General features: G+C 36.1%; 1 protein-coding gene across 4 annotated transcripts in view; it reads left to right on the top strand.

Moving 5' to 3' along the window:
- LOC111086208 overlaps nt 1–9811 on the top strand; it is a 43662-nt gene that overhangs the window by 24269 nt on the left and 9582 nt on the right. For 2 of the 4 annotated variants that reach the window (XM_022388104.1, XM_022388102.1), the window contains exon 2: nt 7133–7409. In XM_022388104.1, coding sequence (XP_022243812.1) covers nt 7215–7409 — 195 coding nt within the window. In that variant the 5' untranslated portion in view covers nt 7133–7214. Of the gene's footprint in view, nt 1–815; nt 836–6322; nt 6344–7132; nt 7410–9811 lie in introns of those variants that run through there. The other 2 variants (XM_022388106.1, XM_022388105.1) reach the window with 2 other exon arrangements.

Raw genomic sequence — 9811 nt, 5'->3', positions numbered from 1 at the left:
CATGTTTGGTGGGATGCGGATTCGAACCCGCGACCCTCAGATTGTGAGTCGAGCGCCTTATCCACCTGGCTATGTACACTTGAAGAAAAAAATGTTGGAAAATACTGATACGGTTTACGTGTACTAAACGAACTGTAAAATTGAGCCAATTGGAAACTTCTTTAAAAAAAAATCCCGAAACACCAGTTTGATGAGATTGAAATTTCATAGTCCAATAAATAAGGAAAGGCAGGGAGAAAAGGTATACTAGAATTAATGTAATTTATTTTACCCAGAATGCAGTAAGTGACGCGAATCAGAAGTAGTGCTTTACATTGTCGGTCTTCATGAATAACCAGTATTTTAACAACAAGTTTCTACAGATACTCTATTTTTGTAGTTCGAGTAAAGTTACACGCTGATTATCTGCGCTCGCCGTACCTAATTTTAAACTGACGAGAGGAAAACGCAGTCATCAGTGCCCACCGCCAACTCTTGGGCTACTTGAATAGTAGCATTTGACCATGGCATTCTTGTAATACATCCACGACCCTAAAGTACAGAGTGTGTGTTTTTGTGCCAACGGGCCACGAATATCGGGTTCTCTGGTTCACAAGCTAACCAACGGCTACAGCCGACATCCTAAGATAACAGGAAAACAAGTAGTGTATGTAACAAATTAATAGAATAACCCAGGTAAGGTTTTAGTTAAAGATAGCAATAGATAGAATATATGTTAAATATTTAATGAATATAATAAGTAGTACTGTTGTTCTTGTTTTCTTAGTGCAAAGCTACACAGTGGGCTATCCTCACTCTGCACCCCACGGGAACTCGAACCCAGGATTTTAGCGTTGTAAGTCTGTAAACTTACTCCTGATCACCTGGAGGACATTAAATGATACAATATTGTTCAATCTTATCTATGATATGTGTGTGTGTTTATATTTTGAACTCCTACACACACGCACATACATAGACACACACAGTTTTTCGATAAATTGATTAGAATTTTTGCGTTAGGACTTTGATCTCCACAAAATATTTAAAAAAATATCTTTTTTTTTCTAAAGAGTCGTAGTGGGGGGAGCTCAAACCTGGGGATCAAAGAGGTTTTAGGGGCATTCAGGTTTGATGAACCGATTAACATGTGAGGAACCATTGAAAAACAATAATTTCAAATGTTTCAGGTTTTGAAAATTAAGTTTTAGCTATCACATGGGGTTTACAAAAAGTTTGTGAGTTCTCATGACCGGATAGACGGATTTACCTGAAAATTGGAATGGGCTTGTAACGGATCGTTCGAAATAAGTTTCTATCCTAATGGACGATAAAATGGATTTGTGGGGCCCTCGGGTTTAGCCACAGAGTGGGCTTAAAAATTAGCCAAACGTGTTCGTTATCGTGCAAAATCATTTTCGTATCTCTTGAATTTTCACGTAAAAGTTACTAGTTGGTTTATAAATCACTAAAAAGTTAAAATAAGGAAGGCAAATTAAAAGTTTAATTAAGAAACCATTGACGAAAGCCTTACATTTTTTACTCTTCAGTTAAATTTGTCAACTTGTGAGATTACAGCTAAATAATTGAAGAGACGAACGTGGCCTAGTGGTTAGCATGCCTGAATTGTGAATCCAAAAATTCACGGTTTGCGTCCGGCCGCCGTAAAAACGCATTTCGCACTTTTGGCCGTAGGTGTGTTTTAAGAGCTGAATGGATCAAATCCCACTATTCGGCCAGACATTAGTAGTCCAAAAATTAGTGGCGGGTGCTATTTATTAGCTGTCTTCCCTTAAAAAAAACATATTTTTATATGCACTTTCTGGTAGGGGTGAGCTGAGCTTTTATTTATCTTTGAAATCTGACCCTGTGTGCACCGAAATTATGTCATTCCAAAACTAGGTTTTATCATAGTTTTAAACAACGTGCGAGATTGGTTATTGAAGCTTCTGGTAATAGAATATCACTACTTATCTCACATATTCTGTTTACTGGTTGTGCTGAAACTGTAGAATTTTATTCCGTATCTGGAAGATCATTTGGTCGAAAACTCTAACTCTTTTTGTTGTTGTTATTTTTCGTACGTTCTTAATCGTTTATTGTCGTGGCTGTTCTTTTATACGATAACCAGTAGTTTTAAATAAAAAAAAAATAATAAAGTTGATTCAGCTCGTGAATCCTTTCGAGGATCAGATTCACCTTATTTAAGGCTTCTGTTTTTTCGGTGTTTATTTTTAGCTGTTTTATAGCTTTATTTAGATACTTTTAAATTGGTGTTTTACGAAGTTTTCGTTTTTAGTTTTCTGTAGATATTTTAAAATCGGTGTTTTCACTTTTAATGCTGCAATGCGTAAAACTAATATACCGTTATGTTCTCTGCGCACTACTTTCTGTTGTCGAAGGAATAACGGGTATAAAACATAGTTCTATTTATGTTAAAGCTTTTTAAGAGCAGCTAACATTTTATATGAAATTGTAAAAAACAAACTTACCAGTGACTCGGGAAAGTGGGGAACGTTAACGTAAACTGAATAACCATTTCCAATGTTTTTTTCTGGTTTCTATAGGTTAAAACCGGAAATCAGAAGTCTTAACCCTATTTTTATTCAAGTGTGGCACATATTTCATTGTATCAAACGATACACGATCTCAGTCAGTACTAAAAACCAGTGTGATACAACTTTTTTCTTTTTCTACCAATTTATCGTACTTTGTTATATTTTGGAAATACCTTGATCAGGTTTCCTTTAGAACGATATAAATTTATTTTGTCGTTGTTGTTCGTAATTAATTCCTCTTATTTGTTGAATTTGTCGTGTTCTTGGCGTAAGTTCTGTAATCGTATCGTGCGATAAACTACACCGTTTTGTGTTCAATATACTAATATTTATCATTTTAACCCTGGCAAGTAGTTTGGCACTAATGAAATGCGACGGGTGTATCAGATTTCTTTTAAACTTATTATATTTGCATTTTATGACGTTGTTTGTGTGTGATTATCATACATCTAATGTGTGTTGATATTAATCATAATGATAAGAAAAACCTGTTTTGGTGAAGCATTATTACAAAGTTTTTCATTCGGTTATTGTAAACAAATAATAAGTAGCGAAAGATAAAATAAAGATTTTATTGCTAATCCATAAAACGTCCATAGATGGCACTAAAGAAAATTTATGGTCTGATCCGTAGCCAGTAAAATCACAGCGTATCAACTCAACACGTTGTGTATGTCAAATACACATTGGATCAATGCGTTATGGCTCCGTGTACCTCCAGCTAACTGTGCCAAACGTATTGACCCAATTCAACGCGTAGTAGTGAACTTCCACAACGCGTGAAGTCAATGCTTTATGAGTGACTTTTGACCTTGATGGACACTTATCTACATAATCGTAACGCATTGACTCATTGCGTAGACGGACTTCCACAACGTGTTGAGTCAGTACATTATGAATGAAATATGAATTTGATGGCTATAGATCTACATGACCATATCACATTGATTCATTGCATAGTCAAACTTCCACAACGCGTTGAGTCAGTACGTTACAAGTAACTTTTGATCTTGATGGCTACACATCTACACGACCATAGCTTTTGTTTGCTTCTTTGTAATTAAGCACAAAGCTACACAATAGGCTATCTGTGTTTTGCCCACCACGGGTATCGAAACCCAGTTTCTAGCGTTGTAAGTCAGCAGACTTAGCACATTAATTTAATACGTAGTCGAAATTTTAACTTGCATCATATGATTGACGTTGGATCAGTATGTTATGGTTTTGATGGTTTGCCCTAATAGCTGACCTACGATTTATGCCAATTAAGACTTCGGAGATCGACTACATGCAGAGTGAACACCGGATCTGATAATGCTGATCTCTACCTCCGTCTTGACGCCATTGAGTTCACTATATTTACCACAAATTCCTTGTGAGAGTTATAGGAAATTATAAGATATATATTTATGGTTGGACTCCCGTGTCTCAAACATCTTGTAGACTAACTAAAATAAATTATTTTGATTTTTCTTTAATACACTATTTTGTATGTGCAACCTATTTTTTTTGCATTGGCTTTGATCCAAGAAATATATTGGGGTGGCAAAGATGAAGTAATTATTCATAAAAATGCATATTTCTCATCATTTCAAGCATAACAGAGTATTAACGCACACATACATAATTATTTCTTAATTAGTGAGTAAAATTTATATAGCAAGACTCCACACTGGACAATATTGTCAATTGCAGAAAGAATGTGATGTAAAATATTCAACATTTAGCACACTCGTATACCAAAATTTAACTTGATGCATGAGAAAACATTGGTGGGTCAAAAAATATATTCCGCTGTCCCAAAAGATATATTGGTGGGACAATTGCTCTCTTGCCATCCCAGTATCGATAGAAATATTGGTGGGACTAATAATGCTTGGAGACGGCTTGAATGGGTAATGAAGAAAGACTTTAATATAAGTTTAACATAACAGCAAATGTACAACGTTTCGACAAGGTTTTGTTATCATCAGGGTGTTGGTTTAGAGTAGGGTTGTTTTGTTCAATTAAGATGGATTCCTACTATAAACCAACACCCCGTGGTGCCAAGATATCTCTTCTAAGTTCTTGCAACAGTATCCTGTCATGTGACCTATTTATTCCATACTGTATATATATATATATATCTGTGTCAGTGTAAACTACGTGTACCTGATGATGACAAACCTTGTCGAAGCGTTGTACATTTGCTGTTATGTTAAACTTATATTAAAGTTTTTATTCATTACCCATTCAAGCCGTCTTCAAGCATTATTCGTCTCAAAGTGGGTTCCTCGTCATCGAATATTGGTGGGACAATCGCCCTCTTGCCATCCCAGTTTCGACGCTTTTTTGTTTTATACAAAAACTTTCATATGGAAATGAGCATTCAAGTAGATTTGCCACAAGTTCCTTTTAATAGGTTATAGAAAATTATAAGATATTAGAAAATGTATGAATGGGAAATAGAAAATATTTATTTTTCAATAATAAAACAACAACAAAAACAAAAATCCGGAGGTTCTGAGATCTAAAGAAAAATCCGGATAAGATCCGTAGGTTTAGTTAGCGTGTAACGTCCCAACGGGTAGCGAGGCGTTCAGGGAATCATGTTGAAATAGCAGAGCTTAGCCTAGTAGCCATTTAAAGAGAAGAGAGAGAAAAAAAAGGAGGCGGGTAACACCATAAACGATTAATAACGTAGTTCCTTTTGTGTGACGTAATAGCTGCTATATGACGGGATGTCGAATTAATGTATGGAAGTTCAAAAGTGATTCAACTCTTGATAGACTCACACTTTTTTTTATAATTCTCTAATGTCAGTTTCATGAGGAGTGCAGTATAGAACAGGTTATAACAGCGTTAAACTTTCCGGGGTTCATGTGCCCCCTTGACCTCCCATTCTATACAGCTCCAAAGTAAACAGACCAAAATAACCCAAACTTTTAGTAGTAAAGCTGTTGTGATATAATCGATATTGCTCGGCATGGCCAGGTGGTTAGGGCGCTCGACTCGTAATCTGAGGGTCGCGGGTTCGAACCCCCGTCACACCAAACATGCTCGCCCTTTCAGCCGTGGGGGCGTTATAATGTGACGGTCAATCCCACTATTCCCAAGAGTTGGCGGTGGGTGGTAATGACTAGCTGCCTTCCCTCTAGTCTTTCACTGCTAAATTAGGGACAGCTAGCGCAGATAGCCCTCGTGTAGCTTTGCGCGAAATTCAAAAACAAACAATAATCAATATTTTACGTCGACAGACGCAACTCACTTTTGTTTAAAAACTTTATTAACACTGATGTGAAGTTTTCTTGGAGGATTATTTCTGTAATTCACTTACCGGGTGTTTGCCTTTTTCTTTAGCGGCTTTAAAAAACAACAACTAAATAACCAGTTTAGCTTGTTTTTGCTGCTTCCAAAATTGACTTTGCTTCCTGAAAGTGATCGAAAACGTATCTATTTCATTATGGCGATACATACCTCGTGAGTGGAAAGAGCAGTAAGCAAACGTGATAAATTATAAGCCAGTTAGTCAACTATGCTATTTTTTCTCTGAGCGTTGTATCGAGAAGAAAATATCAGTTGCAAAGCTCATTTTTCTCCGCTGTAATCACGTTATTATAGAAACACACACAGCACAGTGTTTTCACCAGCAGGGAAAACACAGAGTCGCAGATTGCCGGGATCGATACGAGAGATTTGAATTAGTCCTACCGGTTTGCAGTACATCATATATAGCACTTACTAGCTGTGACTCAGTGTATTCTACGCAAGTAAAACCTGAACGTTCAGCTGTAGAAGAGAAACGTGAATGGGGATTCAGGTTGAACGTAAGCCTATATTACATTACGTTTGTTTGTTTCAGATATTCGCGCAAAGCTACACAAGGGCTAGCCGTTCCTAATTTTGAACTGATAGATCTAGAAGGAAGGAATCTATTCAACAGCTCCCACCGCCAGCTTTTGGGCTACTCTAATAATGGGATTTAATCGTCAGTCTTACAGCACATCTAAAATTTTGCGGCAATGGGATGCGAACCATGGACCCTCGGATTCACAGTCTATCTCTTTAACCACGATATCAAACCTAGCCAATCGTTACTTCCCGAAGCATCCTCAGGCCTTCATACCAACCATTTTACTTTTATTCATTTATCCAAATTCTTATCAATTTTCATCCTGCCCGAAAGCTTTCTTCTGCTCCGTTTAATGCAGTTTACGCGTGCTTTGTATATTGCGATTGCTCATCAAACTAAGAAATACGCTTTAATAGAATCGTTATTTTCTCGTTCTACGTCAGTTGCAGGCGCACAATATACAAAACCAAGAAAAAATATACATTTATTTTACAGAATGCCCTCCCCGCCACCAACCGGTGGTCCAGCGGTAAGCTATGGATCTTATAAAACGCAAAAATTCGGGTCTTATCCGCACGGTGGATACACTACAGATAGCCCATTGTACAGTTTTGCGCTTAACAACAAACACTGAGAATATGAAATATATTATCTTAAATATTGTTTGGTATTAGTTTAAAAAAAGTTGCCTTCAGACACAGTTTCGAACAAGAAGTATTATACGTATTGTATTAATTATAGTTTGGAAATTAATGACCTTTAGCTGTCCTAGTCTGATGGAAGGCTGTGGAGTGTGGTGATGACCAGAATATAAGGCACAAATCGATCTCAGAAAATAGTGCAAGATGACCTCCGCTGAAACGGATTCAACGTGCATGTTGGAAACTACCACGCTAAAAAAGGGGTTGCTATGGCAACAGAGGGATAAATTCTTCAGTCGTTGGAAAGAACGCTATTTTATGTTAACTCTGGACTATTTGGCCTGTTTCAAAAGAGGATCAAAAGTGGGAACTTCGGAAATGGGAAGTTTTCTTTACAAGGTATGTGTGTTTTTGAAATAATTTCCAGAGCGATACTTCTTCAGAATAACTGAATTATCGTGTCGTCAAAAATTCTTATAATGCAATATTTAGCTATAAAATACAAAATAATAAAAGCCATAAAATGCGATTTTATGTTGCATACAGCTATGTATATTCGTAAAGATGTTAAAACTAATGCATGTATATATCTTCTCGCTGCTGTACTGGTTTTATTTTATAACTCTTGGCGCCATCTATTGAATGTATTATATATATCAAATAAAACTTTTTCTGAAAAGTAAATATAATACTCATCATCATTACGGCTACTTCAGTATTACTTTTTATAGACATTTGTTATTTATTTGTAGGACGTTTAAAATTGAGTATTTTTGTTGTTTTTAAATCAAACCCAGATACTTCTTTAAACAAACTTTAGCGTTTAAACTTTTTTTCCCCGTTTTGGAATAAGTTGTAAATACTAATACTTAATTTTTTTGTATTATATTCGCTCTTTTGGCATTACTTAAAATTTGGCAGTAAATCATATTTACTGATAGAAAACGGTTACGTTTTTTACTTATGTGATGCATTACCTTACTTCTGAAAGTAAATAGTAAAAAAAAAAGTTTAATGAAGAACTTAAACTTCAGCTCCTCTGAAGGCTCCAATAACAATAGCCCCCAGGGGCACAGCGGTATGTCTGCGGACTTACAACGCTAGAATCCGGTTTTCAATACCCGTGGTGGGCAGGGCACAGATAGCCCATTGTGTAGCTTTGTGTTTAATTAAAAACAAACTAATAAGAACATTCACATTTTGATTATTCTTTAACTTTTTTTGTGAATTTATAAAGCTTCGCGATTTCTTGCAAAAGAGACAACTCTAGATTTGATAGTAATCCTACATCAGTCGAAACTACACGTACCTAATTCTCAACTTACACGTGAAATGGACTAAAAGTAAATACACATTATGTAACAGTAAGTAAATAAGTAAAATAACATGTGGCAGAAGGACTTAAGGTCACAATTTGCACATGTTTTAAAGTTTAGTGTGAGGAAATAACTTGAAAGTGATCTGGATGGTGTTGTTTTACAGTATTTTTATATAATCGGTATTTTTCTCAATTCCCTAAACACAAAACAAACAGGGTTTAAGTAACTAGAGAGATTAGTACGAGACCTCCTAGCGTAAGTTTATCAAACTAAATGTTTATAAGTTACCTTAAGAGGGCTATCTATTAAAACAATGAAACGTAAATTCAGATGTCGTTAAGTTTGGTGAGTAATGTAAACTAGTTGTTACTTTCTATTTAGTCATCAGTTAAATCTAATGTGTATGACCGTAAGGATAAGGTTTACCTTTCTGTTCCACTTATTGTCAGAAGTATTTAACTAGTTAAATTGAAATCTAAATTTAGTCAGTTACATTTTTGTACATCAGTTATTACCTAACACTCAAAACTGGGGAAGCTTGATCCTGTCGTTGATGTTGTGGGCTCACGTCTCAAATTGTTTCAGTCTACCCAGCTGTATGATGTAGTTGCGATGGTCTGCCATCCCATTCCGGGGAAGTGTGTCACCATTCTGATCCGATTGTGCAATTAGAATTGGACTTATGCACCGGCTCCTCTGTGCCATCTTTTGCAAAATTAAATACCCAACCACTAGCTATTCTCGCAAAAGTAACTCCTCCTGGGCGTCCGCATAAATTTTTACATGTAGGGGCAAAGTAGTGTGAAATTGTGAATTGGGTAAAGAAATAATTATGTTTCTCATTTTCCGAGGGGGGGGGGGTGTCACTCTTGCCACCCACCCTCCAGACGCCCTTGGAGTTACTCGACTTTTTCTCCTGTCATTACATTTATTCTCCTTTCGACCACGTACTCGTCAGTAACCGTAACCTCGTAACTAATGGTTACATGCGACTATTAATAAGTAAAGGCCCTAAGTTACGGAAATGTTACAAAATTGGTTGGTAATGCACTAAACAAGTAATCTAATAATAAGCCACTTAGTAAAGTTTTACTTTAAAAGGAGTAAAATGAAGAACTTAAAAGTAATCCTTTTTTTTAAAAAAAAATGGGTAAACAGAATTGAAGACACAATCCATAAACGCATAACATATTAAAGAAAATGCATTATTAACAACAATGGACTTGTTACGAGTGAGGAAGAAGTTACTGAGTATTCAGATTTTTTATACTCCTGCCCTCCAGAAGCTGAGAATTTCGTTTTTATCTGTAAACATATCAATGTTGATGTGGAGAACTAAGATTTAATTCTAAAACGTTTGTTTGTTTGAAATTAAGCACAATGGGCTATCTGTGCTCTGCCCACCACGGGTATCGAAACCCAGATTTTAACTTGTAAGTCCGCAGACATACCGTTGTGCCACTTCTAAAACATTGTTTGTTT

Source organism: Limulus polyphemus, unplaced genomic scaffold (assembly GCF_000517525.1).
Source record: "Limulus polyphemus unplaced genomic scaffold, Limulus_polyphemus-2.1.2 Scaffold920, whole genome shotgun sequence".
NCBI classification, from domain to species: Eukaryota; Metazoa; Arthropoda; class Merostomata; order Xiphosura; family Limulidae; genus Limulus; species Limulus polyphemus.
This window is presented reverse-complemented; position numbering and strand designations above follow the sequence as displayed.